Raw genomic sequence first — 27,204 nt, 5'->3', positions numbered from 1 at the left:
TTGAGAGCTGGAGAAAGTGGCTTTCTAGGAGCCCTCAGCCCAGGGTTGTGGGGAGCATAGGAGGGATGGGAGCAGCCGAGGACCAAGGGGCTGCTGGCACCATGGGGAAAGCAGCAGAAGAGCCACTGCTGGACTCTGGAGAGCTGCTATTAATACTGACGAATTAGGCACATATTTGGACAAGGAGAGTCAGTAACCGCCAGCACACAGCTTCTGAGGGGAGGGGAAAGATCCATCTCCCATCATTCCCGGGCGAGGATGGATTTTTTTCTGCAAGATGCTTTGGCCTGAGCAACTTCATGGGCTTAGTGCATGAGGGAAAGATGATGATGTGCATAGTGCAAGCAGCCAGGCAGTTGCCCTGGAGCCCTCAGATGTCCCCCCAAAAGATGCAGTTTTCCCTTGCTGCCCGCTCCCCTTTGTGCCAGGCATCATGGCCACATCCTACTGGCACAGCTAGGGCCATCCAGGTGCCCAGGCCCATGAGTCTGCCCTCAAGGCTGTCCTCCGGGGTGACCTCTGGGATAAGGGGGTGCAGAGGGGTGTGCGTGCACATCCCTCCCATTGCTGCCCCAATGCCCAGCCCTGCACTGGGCTAAGGTCTCCAAGGACGGGGACTCTCCTCCGTGTCCCACTCTAGGGTCTGACCACACTCCCAGCAAAAGGCTTGTCCTGCCATCTGACAGGAACTTCCCAGGTGCAACCCATGCCGCAGCCTCTTGCGCTATTCCTGGGCTCCTTGAGAAGTTGGGCTGCAGCTTCCATGCCTGCCTCTAACTTAGCTGGATTTGGGTCTCTGCAGAGGTGCTGGTGCCTCTTGACTGTGGCTTCCCGGCTCCAAGCCTCCACATGTGCTTGTCCAAACCTGCCTGCCAAAATAACCTCTTGCTCCAGTGGGTGAGATTTAGGGGACTGGGGTGAATTGCACCCCATGTCCCTCCCCTGGTGTTTGTGCCACCACCCCTTGCCCCTACCCCAGCCCAGAGAACACAGCAGCGGATGTGCTTGCAGCCCTCTGCCCGGGATGCTGGAGCTCCCTTGGTCCCAGGATGCTGGGATGAGGCTGGGGCTGCTGCCACACTGTGCCTGCTCACTGTCCTTGCTGGTCACTCAGAGGGGCCCTGTGCCCGGCCGGTACCTGGGTGAGAGCCTGGTGCAGGGTCAGGCCAGCGCAGATTGTCAGGGGACAGCTGGGAGGACTGGGATGCCTGCGAGAGCCACAAATCCACCCTGGAGCCTGGCCAGGGGTGAGCATGCCACGGGGCACAGCCCCTCTGCACCCCCAGGGACGTGCCTGCAAGGGGACAGGGGTCACCGGCCGGGATGCTGCGGGATGCTGAACTCGTCGCTCGTGATGCTTGTAGCTCCTGCTGCTGGGGACAGGTCCCGGAGGCAGGGGACACGTGCCAGCCCACCCGCGTCCCCGCTCCACCCCACAGCATCCCTGCCTGCCCCGCCGCTGCTTGGGCCCCCCGAACCCCCGCTGAGTGACAGGGTGGGAACAGGTGGGGACATGCTTGGGGCAGCTGCTGGCCGCACAGGTTGGCCCTGGGGGGCTATTTCGGGGCGTGAGCTCAGCGCCAGCAGCCGGGAGGGCTACGGACACATTCCCAGACCCACAGCGCCAAGGGCTGCCACTTGCCCACCGGTGGGCCACCAGTGACCGGGGGGGTCTCCCACCTGCACCCCTGTAGCACCCCACGCAGGGATATTTTCAGCTGGCAGCAGGAGTGGGGCCAGGACCCCAGCTGCTCACCCCCCCCCCCTTCAAATCTCAAATCCCCCAGCAACAAAATCCCCAGGGCCCCCTCCCGTGGTGGCGGCCCCCCCGGCAGCACCTGCGAGGGCCGGCACATGGCTGGCAGCAGGGGTCTGGCCTGCCGGGTGCCTTGGGCTGGACGTGCTTCAAATATTTTCCGTGCTGTATAAGCACTCATGCTATCCTCCCCCGCCTCTGCCGGCAGGGCAGGTGCCCGTAGCCCCCCTGCCCACCAGTCCTCCCTTTCTCCTGGGGGGGTCCCATTGATACCCAGGTGGCAAGGAAGCAGGAAAACCAGGTTTTATTGATGAACGTGTCTTTCCAAGGAGACATCGGCATCCCCTGCCCCACCCTGGAGCCTCAGGGGGAGCTGGTTTCCTTCAATGTTTAATATGGGATGCTTAAAGTATCAAAATAGTGAGAGAAGCCTCAGCAAGTGCAAAGGGGGAGGGATGGGGGTCCCGGAGCCGAGGAGGGCTGGGATGCTGGGTTGCAGGACCACAGCAAGAGCTGGGTGTTAGTGGGCAGGGAACGAGCTGGGGGCAGGGAATAAATGAACTTTGAAAGCTGCAGGCTCAATACTAGAGAAATGGAAAAGTTACAAAAATACTGCAGATCTTGGAACACAATGCAGGCACTTGGGAAGGAGGAGGGCAGAACTGGCTGGGGCCGTGGGCAGGGAGAAGCCCTGCGGGAAGGCAAAGAGCGGCTCTGGGATTGAACCCATCGCACGCCCCGCATCCTGAGCAGAGGCACTGTGGCTTCCAGCCCTGCTGCTCCCCAGAGGGGCCCAGGCTGAAAAAGATGCTCATGGGGGGACACTCAGTGCCTCCCGGGAAGTTGTGGAGGGAGAGGAAGAGGAGGAGAAGGAATATTCAGCCAGCAATAAGGCATTGGAGGTGAAAGGCGGCTCCGTGCGAGAGCTTAGCTAGGGACCATGCTTCTCCCTGCACCCATCGCACAGGAGAGGGCAAGCTGCCAGCCTCTCCCCCTCCTGTGTGGAGGAGAGAGAAGAAAGGAGCACAAGTGGGAACGACGAAGGCACACGGAAAAATCCCCTATAATGAAGAGCTCTCCAGCCCCGCACGCTGGTGCGGGCGGAGGAGCCCTGAACCCGTGCGCCCCGGCTCCCACCCCTGCTGTGTCCCTCCAGGCGCTCTGGCTGTGCCCTGGGTGCGTGTGGGAAGGTGGGCTGGGTAGCGAAGCGGCGTTGCTGGTGCGGCGCCGGCTTGGAGCGGCGGCTGGGTTAGTCCCGGTGCTCTGGGTGCAGGCAGAGCTCTGGTCTAGCCCAGGCAGCCCTTCGCTTGAGGCGGGTTGTCTTAAATAGGAGCGGGCGGGCGGGCAGCAGTCTGTGCGGTGAGCAGCAGGAGGGCGCGGGGCTCAGTTCTGCTCCTCGTCCCGCAGCTCCGAGGGCAGGAACTTGTACTGCTGCTGCCGGATCATAGCCAGCTTCTTCCGCGCCTCCTCCAGCTCCCGCTCCTTGCGCAGCATCTCCTCCTGGGCGGCGATGATCTGCCGGGAGAGAGCCCTGGGGTCACAGCTGTCTCTGACAGGGATGGCCGGAGCCTCCGCCACGGCAATGCCGACCCCAGAGCCAGGCTCTCTGGCTGCTGCTTCCCACCCGCGAAAGCCTCCCTGGGCTGGTGTGGCCGCAGGGCACGAGGGCTGTTGTCCCTGCGGTGGGACCATGGTCCTCTGGAGATAACGGGGAGCTGCACAGCTGCCGCAGCCCAGCCCCATGCACCCTGTAGAGGGTCTCAGCTGCAAGCCTGTGGCCTGGAGGCAGTGCTGGGACCTGTGGCACCCCTGTCCCAGGCAGTTCTCACCCCTTACCCAACGTTTTGCCCTTCACACGTGTCATGGACACTGGGATGGTGTGGGCACTGCACCAAGGAGAAGTCAGGGCATTACACTCCTGGAAGCATGCACCATCACAGGCTGTGCCCACCGCTCCCTGTGGCAGGACGATGGTGAAGCCACAGTGTTTAACTGGCACTGGGTGGGATGGGAGCACCCGCAGCATTTCTGTGAGGCTCTCTGGAGACATGTCCCGTGCTGGTGGGTGGTAGGACATGCTCCTCAGACAGGCACACGGAGGTTGTGGTGGCAGCCAGAGCCACCCCTGCCCCATCAGAGCAGCCCAGCTCACCTGTGCAATTCCCCCAACCATCTTCTCCTTCACCACCACCGTTTCGTCATGGTCCTGGAAGGCAGCTGCCTTCTGCGCTGCCTTCACCAGATTGTCCGACGCTCTCTTTACTGCATTGCCGGCGGCCTGCAGCAGGGAAGAGGGGGAGCGGCAGCGTAAGTCACAGCCCCAGGGTACGACTGATGCCGGGCTGGGGGGGGGCAAAAGAACCGCTGCCCCAGGCTGGTCTGGCAGGCAGGACAGGCAGCCAGGCGGGCTGGGAGCTGCAGGCAGGGATTCCTTTAAATGGCTCGCTGCCTTGCCACCCGCTCATGACCATTTCAGGCACTGCTGCTCACAGCCGGGCTCTGGCTCCTGTCTGAGCCGTGGGGCAGGGACTGGGGGGCAGCCCTTGGGATCCTCCTCAGCCCTTGGCCCCAAGGCACCAGCGCTGGGACCCCATGTGAACTCCCCAACCCATGGGCATTAACCTCTTGTGTGCCATGGCCTCTGAGGATTAAGGGTACTAAAAAAAATGCCCCCCAAACACTATCCTCTTGAATGCCAGTGACACAGTCCACACATTTGTCCTGGTTTTGGCTGGGATAGACTTAACTTTCTTCCTAGTAGCTAGTATGGTGCTATGTCTTGGATTTAGTATGAGAATAACATTGATAACACACTGACACTTTCAGTTGTTGCCAAGTAGTGTTTATACTAAGTTAAGGACTTTTTCAGCTTCTTGTGCCCAGCCAGCAAGAAGGCTGGGGGGGCACAAGAAGATGGGAGGGGACACAGCCAGGACAATTGGCCCAAACTGGCCAAGGGAATATTCCATACCATGTGACATTATACCCAGTATATAAACTGGGAGGAGTGGGCTGGAGGGGATGGATTGCTGCTTGGGAACTAATTGGACATTGGCCAGCAAGTGGTAAGCAATTACACTGTGCATCACTTGTTTTGTATATTCTAATCATTTTATTATTGTCATTATCATTATTATTATTATTATCTTCCTTTCTGTCCTATTAAACTGTCTCTATCTCAACCCATGAGTTTTATTTTTTCTCCATTATCTCCCCCATCCCACAGGGAGGGGAGTGAGCGAGCGGCTGTGTGGTGCTTAGTTGTTGGCTGGGGTTAAACCACAACAGCATTTCAGGTATTCCTGTGCCAGTTCATCGTCCACCTGGCTCAGCAGCCCAGCTTCACTCCCTCGCCTGGCACAAAGCTACCAGTGAAGTCCAAGCGACCCGGAGCCTGTGCTCCAATGAGGTCCCTGCTGATGGCGCACAGGCAGGGAGCGTGAGCCCTGGAGAACACCCACACGCCCTTGCCCCACTCCCATGCACCCCTCGAGCAGCTGGGAGGAGGCAGCTGGGGCTGAAGGGGCAGCCTGGGACTCACCTGGAGCCGCTTCATGGCCTCCGAGTCGTGGTCAGCCTTCACCTTGCAGGCCACCAGGAGCTGCGCCGTGGAGGCAGCCACCTGCTTGGCAGATGAGATGAGCTTCTCTTCGCTGGCGTGGCCCTGCACCGCTGCATTGGCGGCTTCGCACAGGTTGTTGGTGGCAGCAGCCACCATGCGTGCCTACGGCGAGAGAGGCTGTCAGGGGGCGTATGGGAACCTCCCCTGAGGAGGGTATGCCCTGACTGGCCCCAAGGAGGTTGTGGAGCGTGGGGTGGTGACAACCAGCTTCCACGCCATGTCTCAGATGGTGGGAGAGGGAGTAAGAAGCATGGCTGCTTCTTCCACCGAGGAGAACCGCCAGGGCAGAGCATCCTCATCTTTGCAGCAGGAGCCAAAAGGAGGGTCCCCCCCATCCCCTGAGCATGACCTTGATACTCACAGCTGAAATGAGTCCCTGGGACCACTGTCCATCATCCACTGCGTTGGCGGGGATGGCGCCCACCTGCAAGGAAGGAGAGGAGGAGTGAGGCTCACCACCGCACACACCCCTTGCCACAGGGCACAAGGGCTACAAGCAGCCCTGGGCGAAGGGAGAACCCACCACAGCCCTATGTTTTTGTATTTCTTTCCCTCTTCCAGCCTTACCTTTCCTTGGGCCACTAATTCTCGCTGGGCTGCTGAGGCTGCCTTCACCAGGGCGCTCGTGGCTGCAGCAATGGATTTGGCAGCTTCCAGGATCTGCTCCTCAAAGTTCAGGCTCTCATCTGCTTGCTGTGGGCAAAAGTGGGGTCTAAGTCCCAGGCAAGGGTGCTAGGACAAATGGAGCAGAGCAGGATGATGGCTGCAGGGGGCTAAAGGGGCACATGTAAAGCTGAATTAAGGGCTGTGGGGCGCAGGAGGGCGCGGGCTGCCTGAGGAAGGTCTAGCTGGGAATGTGGGAGGCAGCAGGAGCGCAGGAAGAGGGACCGGTTGTCGGATGGGGTTTCACACGTGGCTGAAACACAGGCAGAAGAGCCCCAGACCACCCCAAGCTGAGCATGGGGGGTCATCCAAGGCTCAGCACCACTACCTTGGGCTTGGCTCTTGGTTTCAGCTGCTCCAGCTTCTTGGCTGCAGCCTCAATGGCAGCTGCTGCCCCCAGCAGCTCATTCTCAGCGATGACGGTGGGGTCTTCTGGGTCAACCCACTCCGTCCCTAGAAAAAACAGGAAGCGAGGCAGGTTAAACTTGTGTGCGGTTTCATTTCTGACTTGCCCTACCTCCTCCATCAGCGGCTGAGCCCTCCACCCTAATCCCAGCCCTCGGTCCTGCCCCTCTGAGCAGGACCTTTCCTCACCTTTCATGGCCTCGGCTGCCTGGATGAGCTCGGTGACAGAGCTGGCCACGCGCTTGGAGTAGCCTGCCAGCTGCTGCTTCAGCTCGTGAGTTGGCTTCTGCAGGATCTGCGGGGAAGGAGCAGATGTAAGCACCTGGAAAAGGAGAACCTCACAGGTCTGTTTAAGGTGCGCTTCCCAGGGAAGCAGGGTGGGATCCCCCAGCTCCCCCCCACATGTGTACATAACAGATGTTGTCTGTGATGCTTTCCTGAGTGAGCCTGGCTGGTGTCCTCCCGCCCAATGATGGGATGAGCTTCCCCTTAGCCCTTCTGCATCCACGGCTTCTGGGACATCTCGCAGACACAAGGTCCTCAGCGAAAGCCTTCCTGCACTCAGCAGCTACCCCCTCCAGGATTTCTTCCCCCCCCCCAAAGCATTTCAAGCTCCAGAAGCATTTCCCCCTCACTGTCCCCATTTTAGAGATTTGTCTGCAAACACAAGCTGGGCAAAGGCGGGGACCCTGCAGCCACATTCCAGCCCAGGAGAGCTGGCCCCGCTGGGACAAGGTGGCAGGCAGAACCATGAGGGTCCTTCACTGGGGTTGGCGGGGGGACACATGCACATACCACAGCACACGTGTGCACACGCACCGGGTCTGTACGCACAAGCAGAGCTCACCGCTGGCCTGACTCACACTGTACAGGCAGCAGCTGCCCATCAGCTAGAGCAGGTGTGAGTACACACACACACGGACACTGGGTCCCTGCGGACACACACAAGTGCCACCCCAGCACTGGGCTGGGCACGCAGACACGCCGTGAGCAAGGCTCATGCTGAGGTTAGACACCAGCAGGCAGCCCAATGTCGCCTTACTCACCGGCTTACAGGGAGGGAGGGAGAAGAGAGAGAAGAAAGCAGTGAACGCCCCAGCCGGGACACGCGGGCGCTGGGGACTGGGGGCCCAGGGAGGGCAGGGGAAGGTGGGTGCTCTCCTGTGAGGGGTGAAGGGCAGCCAAGAGGAGAGGTGGGAACGAAGGGTCAGAGGTCCCGGGTGTGGAGCTGTGCTGCTATCATTAGCTCATACTTCATCTTTGCAGGGCCGGGGGAGCCGGGGCACCTGGATGAGGCTCCCACGGCTGGAGAAGCCACCTACGCCCAGAGCAGCCATGACACCGCTCTCCTCCTCGCCCCCCTTTACACCTTATTTCTCCCCACCCTGAATTGCTTCACTGTAGTTTTCAGCCACTGGATCTCTCTGCTTTTGGAGGGAGAGACCTACTGTTACAAAAAAGTCCTCATGGAGGTTCAAATTTCTTCCCCTCCCCAGTGAAATATGCAGGCTTTCCCACTTCTCTGTTGGGAGCCACATTTTCCACTCCGAGTCAAATAACCCTCCTTCTCAAACCCTAACAAGGCTTGTTCATGCTCCGTGCAAGGGACTGGTTCCCATGCAGACACAACTTACAGCAATGCACTTGCTGCTGCTGCGGAGTGAGGCAGCATCGCATCTGCCATTTCCCCTCCCATTCCCCTACATCCTTCATGCTTGTGGCTTTCCAGGAACCTGCTGCCCTCTGATAAATGGGACCCATAAGCTTCGTTCCTGCCTTCACAGACCAGAGGCTGGGGGTGTCACAGCTTTATCCCAGACTTGAGTAGGGCCATCCAGCAAAGTCACCAGAGCTGCATGTGGCAGCTCAGTCCCCGAGCTGATGGCACACAGCGATGGCTGGTTTGCCCTCCGAAGTGCATCCAGGCTAAAGGCCACATTATTAAGTCTGCTATCTACTCTGACAACGTCTTTAAAACTGCTAAATGTCTCTGTCTGGAGCTGAAGGCACCCTGGAAGCTATAAGCTTGCTAAGATGCACCTCCAGTGAACATTTCATGGGATGTACCAATCCATGATATTCAAGAGACGTCGCATGGCAGCTAGACAGTTACACCCAAAATACAGTGGAATAGTGTGTTCCTGCAAGCAGGCTGACCTTGGGCACTGCCACACTGTCATTAGCCCAATCATCTGTTAACAACAGGTCAGCCAGAGAATTTCTCCTCGGCACTCCAGCCTTGGCTGCAATGACTTACTTGTGGCTAAAGCATCTTCCAGACAGACATTTGATCTAGATGTAGAGGACAGAAAACTCACTGCTCCCCTTGGAACTGTACCCCAGTGGTTACTTCCTCCAGTTAAAACCACGCTTTGACTTGCCCTCCGCCTAGCTTCAACTTCTAGCCATCGATTCCTGCCCACCTCCTGTTTGTGCTGCCAGTGCTGGTTACCCTCTGCCTAAAGGGGCTTTCCCTGCAGGAAACCACAGTCTGAGCTCCACTGCCTTGTATCTGCTGAACCTGAACAGCAGACTCTCACCAAGCCCTTCTAACCAGCTTAGTGAAACCTTGCCACAGAGCTGACTTGCCCTCAATCTTTGTCCTGACCCTGCCTCCAGGGCTCTCGCAGCTCTGTGGGCTGGGTCTGCACATCCCTCCAGCACCCTTGATCTCTGTGACCTTGCCAAGAATGCAAACCGCTGGAAGGACCTCACTGGGTCCTTTCCAGCGCTCTGTGGTCTTAATTTGCTTCTTGTAAACTACACTTATCTTGGACTGCTAATTAAAGCAGTCAGCTGAAGTCCTCAGAAGGAATCAGATAGAGGAAGACCGGATCAAAAGTGAGCAGCTAGCACTTCCAGTCATCACCTCTGTTATTGTGGGCACTACCCATCTCCCACTCTGCTGTGAGCTTAACAAGGTCTGTTTTCACACTGCCTGAAGTCTCTTACTCCCACCACTTTTACTGGAAGTTGCTTCAGGATTTTGCTCCTGTGTTGCCGAATTTCCAGCCTCCATCTGTTTATGGCCAGTTAATCTCTGTCTGTTGTTAGCCAAATACTTTTCTTCAGAGCCTGTTTATCTCTCTGACATCTGCTTCCATGGCAGGGACTCAGCCACGTGCTGTGCCAGCACAGGCAGTGAAGGGGGCCATGCAAAGACCTCAGTGGGAGAAGGTGCAGAGTCCAGAGGACCTTGGGGATTGGTGAACACCCTGGCATCCGTGGGCAGCCTCTGCCCACCCTGGGAACCAGGGCAGGGACACTCACCACCAGGACATGCTCCAGCAGCTCCAGGTAGCCATCAGCGCACTCCTTGCCGAAGCGCAGCGCCCGCTGCCGCACATCCCCGCTCACCTCCGGGTGGTAGGCAGCCTCCTGAAACCCAGAGAGAGGGAAGCCCCGATTCACATCCAGCACCATCCCTGCCGGCATCCACAGCCACCCGCAAACCTGCTCTAGACCCGTGTCCCCTGCCCAACCCACCTTGCAGGCGCGCAGCATATCCGCGATAGCACGGCGGCTCAGGTTGGCCGTGGCGATGACATCCTCCTGCCGACATGAGTTGCCAGCAGCCACCGCTTTGGCCGTGGCCATCGTGATGCCTTTTGTCATACGGATGAAGTCCTCTGGGGTAGAGACCTTGGCAGGAGGGACTGGGGAGGAGAAGACCTGCGAGGCGAGAGGCAGCGGTGAGGCACGGGGCAGCTAGCAGGGGGGATGGCAGCCGCAGCACGGTGGCTGTACTCACTGCCAGCTCTTGGCGTATGTGCTCTATTGTGGCCTCCAGCGCCCGCGTCCCCTTTGTGGCCTCGTCCTCGACAGCCTTCACTGTCTTCAGCAAGGAAGTGACGTTTGTCACCATCACCTGTGAAAGGGAGAAGAGAACCAGGTGAAGCCCCATGCAAGCTCTGGGCTGCTGCTGGCCCCTGTCCCTCCCCCCGTACTCCACTCACACCACCTCATCTTGTTCTCCCACCAATGCCTCCTCTGCATCTTGTGCCCCACGTTTTACAGGCTCCTTCCTTGCTTCTTGCCCTGACTGCCCCCCAGTTGTCCTCCTGCCCCCAGACAGGCAGAAAAGCCCCCCTGCTCTTTCTCCAGTGCCCCCAACTTCATCCCCTCCTTCCCATCATGCCCAGCTCAGACCTTGGCAGAGTTCTTCAGCTGGTAGACAGCAGGGTCATCCCCAGCTTTTCCAGCAGCTGCTTTGGTGGCACCAATCAGGTCTCCAAGTGCCTTGGCCACATCCTTCACAGCATTGATCAGGACCACCTGGGGAGAGCAAGACCAGGGCAATGGCTTGGCTACGGTCACACTCAGGCTGGGGTGGTGTGGCCCAGCAGTGAGAAATTTGGGCACCCCAGGGCACATTCGGAGTCCAGCTCAGCCACCACCAGCCAAAGCCCAGCCAACCCTCTCCACAACACACAGGATCCAGCCCAGAGCACCACACGACACCTGCAACCCTCAGCCCCTTCAAGCAAACTAGAAGCAGCCTCCATTCACCCCACACACCCCATCCCACCTGAGTCTCTGGGTCTTCAGATCCCAGGCTGGCGGCACCCAGCTTCACCACCTCTGCCAGGCGGGTGATGGTGGACACGGAGGACTGGGCAGCTTGGGCCAGCTTCTCCTGGCTGGCCGTGGCATTCTGCACTAACACCTTGGTGTCCTCCACCAGCGCCTTGGCTGTCTTCAAGATGCCCTCCCTGGGGAGAAGAAGGGAGTCAGAGAGGACGCAGCCCTCTACAAGCACACATGGTCCTTGGGGTGTAGAGAAACTGTGGACCCTGCCTTCTGTACATACAAGCTGGAGGGGAAACAGAGTCAGCCTGAACTTGCAGCTTTCCTTGGGGCTGGTCCAAGAGACCATGGGACAGAACCTGACCCCCCGCCTCTGGCTGAGCAGAGGCTGGACAAGGTGCCCCAGTACCTGTGGTCAGCGAAGGTCTCCGAGTTCTCCCGGTTGAGGGTTCCTGCTGTGGCAAACATGATGGTGGTGTCAAGGTCAGCAATGATGCCAGAGACAGCACTGGCTGCTGTGATGCAGGCTTGCGTCCCACGGTTCCCAGCCTGAAGAGCTGCCAGCACGTGAGACACCTGTGGGGTATGAGTAGGGTGACTGGGGAGCGGAGCAAGTTCAGGCAACTCGCATGGCACACACCTTCTCCAACACCTCCCAGGACGGAGCCCCTCTATACCAAGGAGAGGAATTGGGAATCATGTGGTCTGGACACCCCTTCTTAGCTTCCAGTTATTTATTTTTACCTTGTACCTATCATGTTTGGGGGTCCAGGAGAAATTGGACTCTGGTAGTTTCCAAATGAATAAGGTTTGCATGGTGGGCATCAGAATATCACAACTTGTTCTTTCTTTAGCTGCTAAATTCTATTTCTGTACTTGGGCAAGCACTCATAGGAGAACGAGTCTCCTGACGGAAAGCAATCTTGGAAAGGAAGGACCCAGGCACATGCCAGGCACGGTGAACAAGTGTTTTTTGCTTTTGTGATTTTCCTTACAAGCACTGCTGCTCTGCCCTTACTGACTAGAGTTTTTAAGCTACGTTTTCATCTGTTATTCAGAAGTGTGCTCTTTAGATTGACGGACAGGACGCTTTCCCCCATGCCAGCAAAAGGTGAGTGGGAGATCAATCACCCAGCACAAGCTGGAAGCTTGGCTGAAGACACAGCAAACGCTATGCCCACCACTTCAAGAGCTGATCTGGAGAGCCCTGGACTGCCACCAGTGTGTAGATCAGTCTCTCCTGGCAGGCCGTCATTGGCACATCGGCAGGCAGCACCTGAACATCACACTCACCCCTCGCAGCACCAGCTGCTGTTATAGTGCCTGGAGAGGGGGATCCATCCTCCACCCTGTCAGCTCGGCAGGGCGAGTGTGGCTGAGAGAGCCAGCAGAGCCCAATAGGACCAGGGGAGAACCTAGCATGGTAGCTCCAAGGGCATGTGTCTCAATCCAGCATCCCTTTCACCTCACCACACCGTCACCCCTCTCTCTGGACCACTTACCTTCTCAGAAACCTTGCGCGCACTCTCTATCAGCTCCTTCTTGGTGTAGGCATCGCTGGGGCTGCACTGCAGGGCTCCAGCCTTGGTGACCAGGGCAGCGCAGCCATGACCCAGCTCCTGCACCCGGCGCTTGATGTGGGAGCCGATCTGGAGAGAAACGAGTGTGTGAGCCAGCAGGGAACTAAGCCCCGCATCCGTGATACCCGCTGGGAAACACTAGCCAGCCCCAGCCAGCTCCTCTCTCTCAATCCTCCGACTCAGGAGGGGCAAAAAACAAGGCTTTGATCCACACGTTTCCACACTATGTCGTGGGGGAGGTATGAATGCTGCCAGCCCCCAGCTCCCATGGGAGGTTCAAGTGTCCCTGTCCTCTGCTCTCACACCCCAGCAGATCCCGCTTTGCCCCACAGCACACTCCAGCACTCTCCCCACGCTCGCACCTCCTCGTTCTCGGCGGTGAGGGCAGCTGGTTTGGCCTCTTGCGCCAGCTGTCCGTAGTCATTGGTGAGCTGGTTGGCCAGTATGCCCAGCTCATCCGGGTTGGTGGTAGATTTGGTGACCTGCCGATGGAAGAAGAGCAGGAGTTGGAGCGGCCCCATGCCGCGATGGGCAAGGAAGGAGGGCAGTTGCCTCGCCTGGGTGTCAGGCAACACTTTCTGCAGTGATAGGCTTGCTTGCACCCACCATTTCCTGCACAGTCACCGCGATGGCCTTGGCTGTCTTCACCATCGTGGTCTGGTAGTCCACAAAGGTCCCCTCTGGCTCACCCACTGGCCCCTCGTCCAGCTGCAAGAGACCATCATGAGATTCTGGCTCCAGCCCCAGCCCAGAGACCTTGAAGGGTTTGACTCTGAGTTTTCCTCTCCCCCATCCTCAGCCCTGGCCAGGTCCACTCCTCACTCCACTCACCTGGTTGATGGCCTGGGTGATGGAGTCCACCATGCCCCCCACGACACCTGCAGCACTGGCTGCCTCGTTCAGGGTGGTGGTCAGGTCCTCCACTGCTTCCTTCATCATCTGCACAGCCTCCTCCAGAGCCTCCTGGGTGTGGGCAGCTTGCTGCAAGAACAAGCCAGAGTGAGGGAAGGCAGGCAGCAGCTCCCCTCCCGACAGGGATGCTGCACACTTAGCCCACGTACACCACACCGTCACCCACACGTGAAGGGGAGCACGCCACTGACATGTGCACCTTCTGCTCACCTTGGGGTTCCCACCAGCCTCTTTGGCTGTGTACAGCATCTGCAAGGCGGACTCGGCCAGCGTTTTGGTCTGGTCCAGGAGGTTCATCTGCTGCTGGTGGTTGGGTGTTTTGGAGGCAGCACCAATAGCCGCCATAATGAGCGGCTCAAAGTACTGAGCCATCTGGGACACCTAGGGAAAAGCAGAATCAACACCAGCAGCTTCCAGCCCTGGCTGCTTGTGCCTCTCCTCCCACCATGAGTGCCTCGTCAGCAGCTCCCCATCCCCATGTTACCTTGTGCCCCAGCTGCGAGGCCTCAGCCCGCGCCGCACTGGCCACGGGCTCAATCAGGTTGCTGATCTCCTGGACAGCCGTGATCATCTGGTTGTGCAAAGCCTGTTGCAAAGAGAGGGCATTGCATGAGGCTGCAGCAGGGCTGGGGTCGCCACGGGCTGCTGGGAGCCAGAGGGAAGGATGCCCATCCCTGTTAAGCTTGCAGCAGCACATCCCCGACCCACCTCCTGGGAGATATCTTCTCGCGGAGCCAGCTGCTGGCTGATGGCAGCAAGGGAGGCCTGGTCCACCTCCCGCATGCATTTGTTCAGGACCTCGATGGCCTCGTCACACTCCCGCTGTCCTGGAGCTTTGTCCCTGTGTGACAGATGGATCAGCCCAGCACTGGCAGTGCTACACCAACCCTTCACCTCCAGCCTCGGCTAGTGCCGGTGAGCAGCAGGACCGCTTTCCCATGCTTTGGGACAACCCAGCATCACAGAGCCCAGGCATTCTGCCATGCATTCCCATCAACCCATGTCAGAGCTGGAGGAGCAGCTCCCATGCAGTGCAAGAGGGATGGCATCTTCTGTCCCATCCCTTGCCTCCTCCTGCCGGCAGCAGCCAAGGAGATGATGAGCCAAAACATCCCCATGGATGCTCGCTCAGAGCAGGGGTACCTGCCAGCAGGGACAGGGCCACAGTCAAGCGGGCAGGACTTGCCTCACCTCATGTTTGTGATCAGCTTCTTGATGGAGTCTGAGACGGTGCGAGAGTGGCCAGCCAGCACCGACCACTGCGGTGGGTCCTTGGGGTTGACGGCCAGAGAGCGGGCAGTCTGGATGAGGCCGGCAGAACTCTCCAGCATGGTCTTGGCTGAAGAGACAATGGGCTCCATGGCTCTGCGACCCTGCACAGGGAGCGGATGGGCTGGTGAGTTGTGCAGGGGAAGTCACTCCCTCACCCTGGAGCAGCCCCTCAAAGCCCAAGGCTTGCTGCCACCTCCCCAACACCCCCCCCAAGGCACCAGCCCAGCACTGGGACTCCATCCCAAGCTCAGAGGGAGGCACAGCTCCTTCCCACCCTGTTACAGCCAGGCCACATCCCTCCCTGCCCCTGCGGCATCCCACCTCTGGGCTGATCTGGGCAGGAACGGTGGCAAACTCCGGGTTGGAGGCAAAGGCTGTCAGGTTATCCACGGCCTCTATGAGAGGGGCAGTGGCGGCACGGCACCGCTCCCGGTTCTCCTCATTGAATTCGCCATCCAGGGCCTGGTGTGGAGAGACCAGAGCAGTTACCCAGCCCCCACCAGGCCCCAAATCACATCCCCACCACGGTGCCCCGGGAGAGACCGCACCTTGATGGTCTTCACCAGGTTGGCCGTGCTGTTGGCCACCTCCTTGGCTGACTGGACGAACTGGCGCTTGGCCACAGGGTTGGCGGTGCGGGAGGAGGCCAGGCGGCACGTGTTGCACAGGGCCGAGGTGTGCTTCGCCACGATGGTGGCTGCCGACAGCACCTGCGGGGAAAAGCAGGATGAGGCAGGATCCACGATGGCTCCCCATCCCCGCAGTTCTCCCTTCGCGTCAGCCCAATGTGGGGCACCAGTGAGCACAGAGGTCCCTCTCGGGACCCAAGGAGGACTGCCAAGGTCCTGCACGCCCATACAGCCCCCCAGTCTGGACTGTCACCATTGCACCAGAGCTGCCAGCTGGTTCCCAGTACAGCTAATGGGGCCTGATGAGACACTAGCCATAATCTTGGCCAACTCTTGGGACGCAGCTCTCAAGTAGCCTCACAGCCCCTTTCATGCCGGAAAATACCTGTAATGGTGCCCCAACTCATACTCGCCTGGGACTGGGTGCAGGCAGGATCCACCAGGTTCTGGCAGGCCATCTGGATAGCTTGGTTAGCTCTGGCAAACTGAGTGGGGTCCACCAAGCCCTGCTGTCCAGCCTGGCTGTTGGGGTCCGAGACCCCCACGAGGTAGGCAGCCTAGGAGCATGAGAGAGGCAGTGAGAGCTCACGCACAGGGGAAAGGCTCAGAGCAGGCACGGGCTGCGGAGGAGGCTGGCAGCACCGTACCACGCGTCCAGGCTTTGAGGGGCAGGGGAGGGGTGTGTATGGCAACTACGCACGAGGGGTAGCGCTCAGAGCTGGAACCCAGCGTGTCTCACCTGGGCAGCTGCCTCTGTCAGGCCACAGAGAGCTTTGGAGGCGGCACTGATGGAGTCCCCGAACTCAGGCAGTTTGCTGTTCTTGGCGTTCTGGGAGATGCCAGCCATGGACTCGCCCAGCACCTGCAGGACACACCATGCACTGATTATGGAGACCACCTTCTGCTCCCACGGGGCTCCGAGGGTCAGACTTCACTGTGCTTCATCAACGGGGGAGGAACCACCTTTCCCTTTGCCCCCACATCCTTCCCAAACTCTCCCTGCCCTTCCTCAAACCTCCACTCTGGGCTCAGGGCTCACCTTGGAGTTCTCCATGACGCTGTCAAGGCAGTTGAAATAGGACATGTCATTGACGGTCTGGGTGGGGTTCTCCAACAGCTCCTTCACCGTCTGCAGGGACACAGGTGTCATACCCAGGGGAAGGGTCTGCGCCCTCCACTTGCACCTCCTCTTTGCTCCCTCTTGCCCCTTGCGGCAGGGCACAGCTCCCCCCCAAGCCATCCAAGCCCCTCCGCTGCCTCGTCAAGATGTGGCTTCTCACCTCCAGCTCCCGCAGGGCATTGTCGCACTCCTTCTGGCCTGGTGCCTGCTGGGTGCACATGGTGATCAGCTGGTTAATGCTGTCAGTCACAGCCCTGCCGGGGACAAGGGAGAAAGACCCACAGATCAATGCCAGCTCCACCACCCGGTCCCACCGCTACAGCAAACAGCTCACAGGGAGTGCTTCCTCCTACCGTGCCGCTGCTGCCAGCTGATTCTTGAGGTTGGGGGCCGTGGGGTCAGCGGAGAGCGCCTTTGCAGCCAGCAGCAGCTTGCTGGAGGACATGGAGATGCTCTTCAAGTTCGACACCACCTGCGCCTGGTCTTCTTTATTCTGCGAGGGGAGAAGAAGAGTTATCTGCAGCAGGTTTCCAAGCTCCACATCCACGCTGGATCTTCTCTGGTGGTTTTTCGAGCTGAGACAGCTCCCTTCATCCAACTCGTCCGCCAACAGCAGCAATACAGCAGCAACACTCGCTGAACTAGCCCCAAGCCACTTTCCCCTTCTGCTGCTGCAGTTTTGCACAGCTGCAGACCCCACCTCACCCTCCGCATTGGCCACAGCCACCCTAACCACTGCTGCCCGGTCACCCCGCCTGTGGTCAGCCACCTTCTCAGGCACCCCAAACCTCTCACCGTACCCAGAATCCCCCAATGGGCATTTGCTCTCACCGGGGACTGGCTGGCCATCTCCACTCCCGCCTGCAGGAACTCATTGAAGTCCTGTCCAAATTTGCCGGAGGACTTGGCCAGGTCTTGAGGGGTGCCACGCGATGCCTGCACCAGCTCGTTGGCAGACTGGTTGAGTCCCGCGGCTGCCTGGTTCAGCTGGCTCTGCGCCTCCTGGAAGCTCTTGGTGCTGGGAGGGAACTGGAGGCAGCAAGGAGGACGGAGATGGAGGATGAAGATCTGGCACATGCTTGGGGATATGCTACAGAGGAACCCGGTGCAGACAGACCGGCCTGCATCCCTACAAGGCTCCTCCTTTCCCCTCCCGCCCCAGCTCAGCTCACCGAATCTGCGAGCAGCCTCTTGCTGGCATCTCCCACCATGCGGATGGCAGCGTCCACGTCTCGCTGCCCTGGCAGGCAGTTAACGCAGCGGCTCAGGGCCTGTGACACTGCCTTGGCCACCTGCAGAGAAGCAAAGAGCGGTCACCATCCCCTGGCCAGCCTCATGCCTTTCCTGCAGGTTGGGGGTGCACACTGAGGTACCCATCCTCCCCACCTGGGCCAGGCGCTGCTGGCTCTCCGGGTCACCGGGCTTGGCCACTGCTTTCCGCGCCTCCTCGATGAGGTTGTTGGCTTTATCCATGACGTCACTGGCACACTCCAGCATGGCGCTCTGCGCCTGCGGGTCGGGGGTGCTGGCCGCCACGCCACGGGCAGCCTGGCTGAGTGACCGCAGGGCCTGGGCCACTTCTCGGGCAGCGATCCCTGGGGGGGACAGAGAGGTCAGTGAGTGCCGACACAGCCCTCTCCCCTCTCCCAGCCACGGCGTGGAGGCCAGTACCTGTGTAGTTCTCATTGCCCTGGGCCACCTCTCCCAGGAGGTGAGCGATGGCGGAGCTGACGGCTTTTGTGCTGTTCCCCAGGTCCTGGGCACACTTCTCCATCTGCAGGGGGATGAGTGGGGACGTGCTGGTGGTCTGCACCTTCTGGCGGCTCCCCTTGCCCTGGTGCCCACCCTGCATCACCCTGTGCTGCCCTTCCCCGCGTCCTCACCGTCTCTCCCGGCAGAGGCTTGAGCTTGCCATCACGGGCAGCTGCCTTGGCTTCCTGCAAGTCCCTCTCCAGGCTCTGCACCAGACCCAGCGCGGAGTCTATCTCCAGGGGTCCACACGCCTCCTGAGCCTGAGGTGGCAGAGAAGGGAAGGTGAGCGGGGTGACCAGTGAGCCCACCCTGCTGCGGCAGAGACCACGACCTGCCACTGGGCTGTGCCCACTGCTCCAGGGTCCGGCTGCAGGATGGGACCCAGCCTCTCACCTTCTGGGCAGCTGTGCGGAGCTCAGCCAGAGCTGCGGCCAAGTTCTTGGCGCACTGGCTGAGCTGCATCGCAGAGGCTTGGTCCGTGATAGTAGGGACAGTGGCCTTGGCTGCAGCTACCATCTTCCCACCAGGCTGCCGGGCCAAAAGGAAAAGCAGTGAGGAGGGGACAAACAGGCAGCATCTCTCCGCTGCCTATGTGCAGCAGGTTTCCCAGCATCTTAGGAGGGCCAGGCATGGTAGGAAAGCTGTAATGCCAGAGCTGGTGTAGGAGGCTCTGGGCAGCGTGGGTACCTGCAGGAAGTTCTGGCTGGCAGCAATGAGAGCCAGTTGGGCGCTGGGGCTGTCCGGCTGGGACTGGCTTCCTCGCACGCCCTGCACCAGCATCGGGATCTGCTCTGCCACCACCTGCCAGAGAGGAGGATCACTGGAGAGGCTTGGCCAGGAGGAGACGAATCTAATCCAGGACCAGTGATGGAAAGATCGGCTCCCAGGGCAGCTGCATGAGGACCTCAAGGTCCTGCCTGCCTGCTACAGCTGAGCATGGAACCCTGGTGTGGCTGATGGGAGAAGGGATGGGGAAAGGCGGCGCAGGAGATGCCAGGATCAGGCCCGGACCCTTACCTTGCAGCTCTGCACAAGCTGCTGCTGCGCAGCAGGGTTCTTGTTGGAGGAGGCGGCATGCTGCGCAGCGGCGATGGTCTGGGTGGCGGAGGCGGCAGCTTGCTTGGCTGCATGCTGGTGAGGAGAGGCATGGGTTAGCACCGGCAGCAGGGCAGCCTGCCCTGAGCCCCCCCACCAAGACCTCCCCCTAAACTTCTCCTCTCATGCCTCTGCCTGGGACACCGGAGCTTCTCCAGCACCCTTGATGTCCGGCATCCCAAAGAAACACGGTGTGCACAAGGGAAGGGAAGGGAGCAGTGGGAGGGTCTCTGTGGGATGCAGCACAGACGCTGTAGATGAAAAGGACTTTATCCCTCTGGAAAGTGCAGGGATGTGGGGGCTCCTGGCCCTGTCTTGTTCCCTGACCGTGCCTGCTTGCCCTCTGCGGCCCCCTTGCTTGGCATCTCACCTCCAGCTTGTGCACAAGCTTCTTCTTGATGGCATTCTGGGCTGCGGCATTGGTCGCCATGCGGAGCCCCTCTGCTGCCTCACGCAGCCGCTGCTGCTGCTCCTCGCTGTCCGGGTGGGCTGCGGCTCCCTGGAGAAAGACCAAACCCATCACACCTTGCAGGGACCACAGGGACCTTTGTAGTCCTGAAGCAGCAGCACCTATGCTTTGACCTGGCTGCCTGCGGTGCAGGGGAGATGCCCAAAGCCTCTCCAGGAGAGCTCAGCAGCAGAAGAGCTAGCAACTCCTCTGCTGCCACCTACAGCAGCAGCAGAAGCCCCACTCCATTGCACAGGTCCTCAGCTCAGCACAGGACCTTCCTCTGGGAACCCCTCCCGCACCCAAGGGCTGCTCGCCCCCTCTGCAGCATCGAGCCAACGGCATTGGATGGGGCTGGGGGCCAAAGCCAGCGCCCATCCTCACCCACACCACTGACCTTTGCAGCCTCCACCATCTTGGCGGTGGCATCGGCCAGAATCTTGGCTGCGCTCAGCAGCTTGCGTGAGTTCTCCAGGTCCGTCTCTCCCTCTGCGTCTGCTTTGATGGCGTTGACGAGGTCGGAGGTGGCCTGGGCCAGAATACGCGCCTGCCGCACCATTTCCCCTGGGACAGAAAGGGTGGCCTGTTAGCAAGTCCCATGGGTTCCCCACTACCTCCCCATTCACCGTGCGCTACCCTGGGTGCCATCAGCTGCTCTCACCAGCATCGCCCATAGAGCTGAATATGTTCTCGGTGACGTTTAGGATGGTGTCGGTGGCCTGGTCGTAGCGCCCAATGGGCTGCCCACCCAAGGCGTGCTGCTTGATGTGCTGCAGCAGGTCGTTCAGGGCCTGGGTGACGGCTGTGGCTGCCACCCCCACCTGCTTGAGGAGCTGGTCATCGTTGGTCGCTGCTTTGGAAGCCTCCACGCAGCCCTCTGCCGACTTGGCCACCAACTTGCCAGCTTCAATCAGCTGCTCCTGGCAGACTGGGGAGCTGATTGTGGGAGCCACTACCTGGAGGGGAGGAGAAAGGCTGGGCAGCGAGCATGCTGGGCTCCTCGTAGGAGCTGTGCAGGGACAGCTGTCCCCAGCTTCTGCTCCTCCAAAGAGGATACTCAGTGCTTGGGCACAGCAGCAGGGACCCCAGCCCAAGGGAGCTCACGCTTCTGGCACCGGACCCCTCATGTCCCGTCTGAGGACGTGACAACCCCACCGTGGAGCTGCCACCAGCCAGGTGATGCTTGCAGCCCCACCGAGGCAAGGGTTAACCTTGCTGCCTACCTTGGTGCAGGCCACCAGCTGCGAGGTGGAGAGGGCACACTGGGTGGCAGCAGCGATCACTTGTGTCTGCAGCGCCGCATCCTCTGTTTTCTGAGCCACGTTCTTGGCTTTGAGCACCAACGCGGCAGCGGTGCTGGCCACCGCCTTCGCCAGTTGCATGAGCATGTCCTGCGGGGGGATGGAGAGGGTCAGCGTGGGAGCCACAGCAGTGGGAGCACAGGCAGCCGCCCGCAGGGCTCTCGTGAAATATTCAGCAGGGAAATGTGAGCTCTCGGGGGACCTTTCATCCACTCTGTCCCAGCACCGGCAGCACTGAACACCTGGAGTGGCTGGCAACACCTTGACCCCATCGATATTGTGTGCTACAGCCGGCGGCGAGGCTGTAATCTGGTCTTGAGCCACAGCCTGCACTGCGGCACTGCCACGAACTCTGCCCAGAGCAGCCTGGGCAATGCTCAGCATCACCCCAACACCCACGACCTGCTCGCTGCCCACTCCCCAGGCAACAATCCACGCCAAGTCCCCGATTGTACCACAGAGACAACCTGCTGCAAGGCACCACTGGCACTGCCAAGCAACAAAAAAAATGACAAAACCCTCCGGCCAAATGGCAGGCACAAGCCGGCTGCAGTACAGATACACCGGCGGCAGCTGCCTGCACACAGGCTCGCCCCACCAGCAAGAGGGGAGCGGGAGGTGCTGCCCACGCTGGTCACCTGTACTGCAGGCATGCCAGCTGTTTTCTAGCTCTTTAGTAATGCCCTACATCTCTGCTGTCATTCCCGGGGCTAAAAGAGAGGTATGACACAGCAACCAGCCTCCTCTCCCCCAGGGGCAGCAGGGAAGGCATGGGGCTGCCCTGCCAGCACGCAACCAGCAGCAACCAGCACACAGCAAACTGCTTTCCCGCAGGGCATCAGACTTGACAGCACACCGCAGCCTTCAGGATTAGCTCCCGTGGCACGCTGCCAGCGAAAACTGGCAGCAGCCATGCTAGACAGCAAATGCTTGGGGCAAAGACCTTGGCACGCAGGGCAGCGCTCTCTGCCCGCTGTGCCTACAGTCCTCCTGCCGTGTGCGTGCTCACGGCGAGCAGCCCCACACCCCATGACAGCTAAGCCTCCAGCCACCAAGCCAGAAGTCTCACAGCGTCCCCTTGCCTCCTGCAAGCCAAGACTACTTCCACTGCAATCCACCACCTTTCCAGACAGGAGGAGAGACCAGAGAGTGCATGCACCCAGCTCCAGAGTCCTCAGACTCCTGCATATGAGCCCAAGGAGGGAAGTAGATACACTCGGGTCTGGCAGGTCCGAGGCAGAGCATCCCGCTGCATGTGTGTAAATTGTCTTGCAGATCCTAAATCCGCCCCTTGCGGTTGCCCTGTCCTGGCACTGCCACCTGGTCGAGCATGGCTTCCTGCCCTGGTGCTAGCTTTTCTGCTCCCCTTGGCTATCTGTCCAGGCTTTTTCTGCTTGTGTTGAGGCTGTGTGGCCACCATGAACAGAAACCCCTTCCTTCTTTTTTTGTTTTGGTCTATAGTACGGCTGGATCCTCCTCCCCAGCACAGTGTGCTACCTCCCTTATCCTGGAAGGAGCCATTGCGGGAAAGCAAGGCAGCTGGAAATCAGCTCAGCCCAAACAAACCACCCCACAGGGCTCCAGCCACTCTGGGTCTCTGATAGGGGCAGACTGGCAGCTCCCACAGGCAGGAGACAAGGCTCCTGCAAGGACAGACTCCCAAGGCAGTGCTCACTCAAGTGGCAACCCGAGTGCATAAACTTCTGATAGCCAACCACCAGAAAAGCAGATTTTTGACAAGCGCCCTTCTCCAAAGAGTTCAGATGATAGTCCTGAGAGGAACACCCCTCATGGTGGAGAGGGCAGGGACCACCAGGCCATGCCTACAGCCCCCTTTTACCGTCTGTGGGTCAGAGGCAGGCAGGATCCAAGCACGCCGGCTTTCTGGGATCTACATGGGAATCCACAAGACAAGAGGCGTTATATCACAGCAGCTCTAGGCATAGAGATAGGCAATGGCCTCTCCCCTCCCTCATCAAAGTCACCGCCACGCACTGGCCAAGCTTTGGCCTGGAGCCCTCCTGTCAGGTCCTGTGCAAAGGCTGATGGTTTTACGTAGTGTGCATCCCTGGTTGCCGCCGGGTACACTCACCTGGAACCGGGGGTCGGTGTCGCTCTCCCCGATCTGCTGCAGCAGCTCCCCACTGGTCTGGCCCACGAGGCCAGCAGCCTGCAGGAGATTCTGGCGAGGCTGCAAGGAGCGAGGCAAATCAACACTGGGCTCGTGAGCAAGCCCTAAAACACAGTGGTTCCCCTTGGCTTCCACCCTCCTCTCGGCCCCACAGCCTCTCCTGCCCCCACCTCAGCGCTGGCAGGTTGTGCTGTTTTCAGCAGGTCCGAGACAGCGCTCGCCAGGTTCTTGGCTGCCTGCAGAAGCTGCCGCCCATTCCCTCCCTCATCTTCCATCAGTGCAGCCAGCAGCTTCACACCCTTGGACATCTCCGTCAGGTTGGAAGAGATGGTGGTGACGGCGCAGCCCACGGCAGTGTAGTCTGTGTCCGCTGGATCCCCTGCACAGGGAGGAGATGAGTCAAGATGGGATGCACTTCAAGTGATGCTTGAAGAGCATCCCTGTGCCTGTCACCGATGTGGTTGTCCTTCCTGGGAGGGGAGGGAGAGACCCTTTGGCTCCTAAGCCTGAAACGTTGTCACATTAGCTGAGTTTGGGCAGGGGAGCCTGGGGAAAGGAAGCTGCACCATGCCATGGCTGTGCCCAGAGCTATGGCAGGGACTGGACAACATGGTCCTGGTCCAGAGGATGGCTGGTCAGCCAAGGACTGGAAGGAAGGACTGGGCTGGGCACAGGCAGGGGTCTAAAGGCAGGGTGAGCTGTGGGGGCATGGCCAGCTCTACAGGCATATTAGCAGCAGTTGGGGCTGATTTAGCTCTAGCTGGGGCAGGCTGGCTCCTCCAGTCTCTGATGAAGGGCAGGAGCCGTGACCTTCAGCCAGACAAGAAAGACCAAGCCTTCTCCAGAGATGCGGCATGCCTCTTCTCCGACCCTCTGCATACCTGCAGTGAGGTTGACCACCGAGGCTGTGCCAGCAGTGATAGCATCCACTTGGGAATGGATCTCATGCTTTGACTCGTCCATCTTGTTTTTGCGCCAAGCTTTGGATGCCTGAAATGGGGAGAACAGGGTCAGGAGATGGTCGTGGAGGTGGTGGGTAGCTGCACCCATGCTCACACAGAGAGATGCAGGGAAGAGGAGACACAGAAGAGGGAAGGAAGAGCTGTGACCACCCAGAACTCCCCAGCCCATCCTGACCAAGCAACATGACCAAGTATCCCCTCCACTCCTGCACCCAGAGTGGGATACTACCCCACCTCTTTGCAGGCAGCAGATATTCCCAGGAGGTGCTGAAACCTTTCCTGGGAATGTGGCCAGCCTCACCCAGCCCAGTCAACAACCTCCAGCAAGGTACCCCCCCAGCACCCTGCCTTCACCCAGCACTCACAGCATCCTGCCCGAGGGGCGGCAAGGTCTCGAAGTCGTCCAGCGTGGCCTGGGCTGCGTGCACAGCCTGCATGCTGGAGTTGATGGTGCCAGTAAGGGCTTGCTGGGCTGAAGTCTGCAACACAGAGACAGACCGAGGTACACCAGAGGCTCAAAATCTAGGCTTAAACGTTTGGCTCATATGCCCCCCTGCAACATAGTATAATGTGCTGTTGATGCCAGTGCTCTAGGTAGGTGTCTCCATAAAGGGGGGTGCATCTAGCAAAAAGGGGGTCTCCCCTCTGCACCTCCCACTGGGAAATGCCCCGTCCCACCATGGGTACAAGTGGGTCTCACAGTTAACCAGCTCTCAGAGAGTGGGGAGCAGATGCAGTGGGACCCCACAAGGCTTTTGCAGCAAGCCCCACAGCAGGCTGAGCAGGGCCAAAGAAAACAGCCTTCTCATGGCCTTTTCTAAGCACTTCTCCAGCTGCAGAGGACATGGGGGGCCCTGAAGCTAGACACAGGGCTCTGCTGCAAACCACAGCACTGGTGGGGCTGGCCAGGCACAGCAGCTTGGGGCAGCTCAACGTGAAGGAGAGGCTGCAGCTGCCAGCCAGGGGAAAACACCAGGGTGTAGCTCACATTTGCAGAGCTGGTACGGGAGGACACCAGCTCAGCCAGGCCAGCAAGCACACAAGGCCAGCGGCACAGAGCCCCTGCTCTTCACAGCAAGCCGATGCCTGGCCATGGACCCAAACGGGTGGGTTTACACGAGCCAGATAAGCACCTTTCAGAGTTTGTGCCCTACGGTGCGCACAGGGAGAACTTACCAGGGGAGGCATGTGCCCTCGGTGCATCTGGCCACTGGTGATTTGCAGTTGAGGCTGCGGCATTGTGCCCACCTGGAAGTTTTCTGGCCCTCCAGCACCTGTCCGCATGATGGCTGGCAAGGCCACTGAACCCAGCTCTGCCTTGCCTACACGGTTAAACTGCTGCTGCAGGACAGTAGACCTGAAACGGGGGGAAATACCAGGTCAAGGGATGCACACAGCCCCAGTACCAAGCTCTGTGGGAGTGCTGCCACCAAAGGACTGGCAGCTCTTCCTCCAGACACACTGTGCTGCAAGCTTGGCTGGAGCCTGCTCTCCATTCAACTCCTGCTTGGTAGCTAACTTGCTGCTGGAGGACTTACTTCTTTGGAGACACGGAGTCTTCCAGCATGGTGGACTCCTCATCCCCCTCCAGTCCAAAGTGGTCTTTGCTCTTTTTCTGCAGAGGGAAAGAGAAAATGTGTCAGCCAGCACATACCTCCCAGCCTTCCCCTCCTCCTGCTGCCAGGCACTGTACCAGGGCCACAGGGTCCCCCTGCCCAATCTCCAGCTCCCCCAGCAGCACCGTGTGCCAATGGCTGTCTGGAGGCAGCTGGAAGGGGCACCCTGCACCCCTCTCTGGAGAGGAGCCGATCATCAGTGCCCTTCTCAGCACAGCCTCACCTTTTTGAGGATGATATCGATGTAGCCGGCAATCAGCTGGGCAATCTGCTCCCCCTCCGTCGTCTGCACTGAGTAGTAACCATCCTGGTAATCTCCAAAATCCTGCAATGGCAGGGTACAGGGTAGCACTGGAGCAGGGCACTGGCGGCCATCCTGAGCCCCTCTGGTATGCGCTAAGCGCCCAAGCGCCGGTCTCCAAAACAAGAGCCAGGAGAGGCACCAGAGGAGGGCAAGGCTGTCCCACCGTGGGGCAATACCCAAGAGAGGCGTTGGCGTGAGAGCAGCCCCCCATGGGGGCACTGCTGGGGAGGGGGTGGAGGGCCAGTGTTGGTCCCTACCAGGGTGAAGCTCTTGGGTGAGGCTGCCCAACGCTTGATGTTGGTCAGGCTCCACTCCTGAATAACTTCCTTGGTCTTCTCGTCCACACGCATTACGCACTCTTTGGTGATCCCCAGCAGCCGCGGCACCAGCTTGTTCTTCCCCTTCATCTTCTCCTGTGGGCCAAAATAGAAAGGGTTGTGGGCTGTCTCTGGGGCGGATCCATCCAGGCAGAGACCTTTGAGACCTGCTGTGGCTACCAAACACCCCCAAAGCCACACTTTCTGGTGGGGAACAACCATGACATGGGGCTTGAAAATGAGAAAAAGCGTGAAGCAAAGAGTGGGAAGAGCACTGCACAGGGAAAGGCAAGAAGAAGAGGTGGACAGTGGAGACGCAGGGAAAACTGGAGCGACATGGATTGAGGGCTAGCAGCTGGAGACATGACAGATGGAGGGATGCTGGAGAAGAGTAATTTTGGTCAGTGAGACGTGTGACCAGGGGGGCTGCTGCTCTACCTTGACCAAGAAGAAGGAGACACCGTAGGTCTTGAGAGAACGGGCAAGTTTCACATAGCGAACTTTGGCCTCAATCTCGCTCATGTTCCCACAGTTCTTGTGGGCCTGCAACAGCAAAGACAGAACATCATGCTAGCTTCACAGTCCGCTGGCTATGCCACCATCGCCCTGTCACAGCCTTTCCAGGCTCTCCCCACCCCACCGACATCCCCTGCCCCTGCTACAGCTCGTCGCCCTCTGAACTCTAGGACCTCAGAGGCTGCCTTGTCTGCCCACCTGCAAGTCCCTGCTCCTGTTTCTCACCTGCCAAGCTGCTATGTGTTGCCTTCAGACAAAAGCAGCCTCAACCTTTGG

At 59.5% G+C, this 27,204-nt stretch overlaps 1 protein-coding gene across 3 annotated transcripts in view; it reads right to left on the bottom strand.

Moving 5' to 3' along the window:
* Positions 1–2,044: 2,044 nt before the first annotated feature.
* TLN1 (talin 1) overlaps positions 2,045–27,204 on the bottom strand; it is a 36,059-nt gene continuing 10,899 nt past the window's right edge. For 2 of the 3 annotated variants that reach the window (XM_075021467.1, XM_075021468.1), the window contains exons 9-57: positions 26,851–26,955; positions 26,353–26,508; positions 26,015–26,116; positions 25,714–25,790; positions 25,352–25,532; positions 24,541–24,654; positions 24,095–24,203; positions 23,384–23,592; positions 23,175–23,273; positions 21,005–21,172; positions 20,443–20,737; positions 20,179–20,345; positions 19,704–19,832; positions 19,256–19,369; positions 18,926–19,039; positions 18,632–18,766; positions 18,370–18,498; positions 18,158–18,260; positions 17,873–18,081; positions 17,659–17,778; positions 17,318–17,515; positions 16,840–16,979; positions 16,647–16,740; positions 16,406–16,495; positions 16,106–16,228; positions 15,780–15,923; positions 15,286–15,447; positions 15,059–15,199; positions 14,657–14,838; positions 14,174–14,306; positions 13,950–14,051; positions 13,676–13,846; positions 13,385–13,534; positions 13,160–13,261; positions 12,916–13,035; positions 12,476–12,622; positions 11,383–11,549; positions 10,975–11,158; positions 10,596–10,721; positions 10,198–10,314; positions 9,933–10,118; positions 9,717–9,824; positions 6,636–6,741; positions 6,370–6,494; positions 5,946–6,071; positions 5,740–5,802; positions 5,298–5,480; positions 3,909–4,034; positions 2,045–3,271 (exon numbers count right to left, since the gene is read on the bottom strand). In XM_075021467.1, the coding sequence (XP_074877568.1) occupies positions 3,140–3,271; positions 3,909–4,034; positions 5,298–5,480; positions 5,740–5,802; positions 5,946–6,071; positions 6,370–6,494; positions 6,636–6,741; positions 9,717–9,824; positions 9,933–10,118; positions 10,198–10,314; positions 10,596–10,721; positions 10,975–11,158; positions 11,383–11,549; positions 12,476–12,622; positions 12,916–13,035; positions 13,160–13,261; positions 13,385–13,534; positions 13,676–13,846; positions 13,950–14,051; positions 14,174–14,306; positions 14,657–14,838; positions 15,059–15,199; positions 15,286–15,447; positions 15,780–15,923; positions 16,106–16,228; positions 16,406–16,495; positions 16,647–16,740; positions 16,840–16,979; positions 17,318–17,515; positions 17,659–17,778; positions 17,873–18,081; positions 18,158–18,260; positions 18,370–18,498; positions 18,632–18,766; positions 18,926–19,039; positions 19,256–19,369; positions 19,704–19,832; positions 20,179–20,345; positions 20,443–20,737; positions 21,005–21,172; positions 23,175–23,273; positions 23,384–23,592; positions 24,095–24,203; positions 24,541–24,654; positions 25,352–25,532; positions 25,714–25,790; positions 26,015–26,116; positions 26,353–26,508; positions 26,851–26,955 (6,783 nt within the window). In that variant the 3' untranslated portion in view covers positions 2,045–3,139. The other variant, XM_075021469.1, reaches the window with a different exon arrangement.

The sequence above is a fragment of the Buteo buteo genome, chromosome Z (assembly GCF_964188355.1).
Source record: "Buteo buteo chromosome Z, bButBut1.hap1.1, whole genome shotgun sequence".
Classification (NCBI taxonomy): Eukaryota; Metazoa; Chordata; class Aves; order Accipitriformes; family Accipitridae; genus Buteo; species Buteo buteo.
Note: the sequence above shows the minus strand (reverse complement) of the source record. Positions and strands in the feature narration are given on the sequence as shown.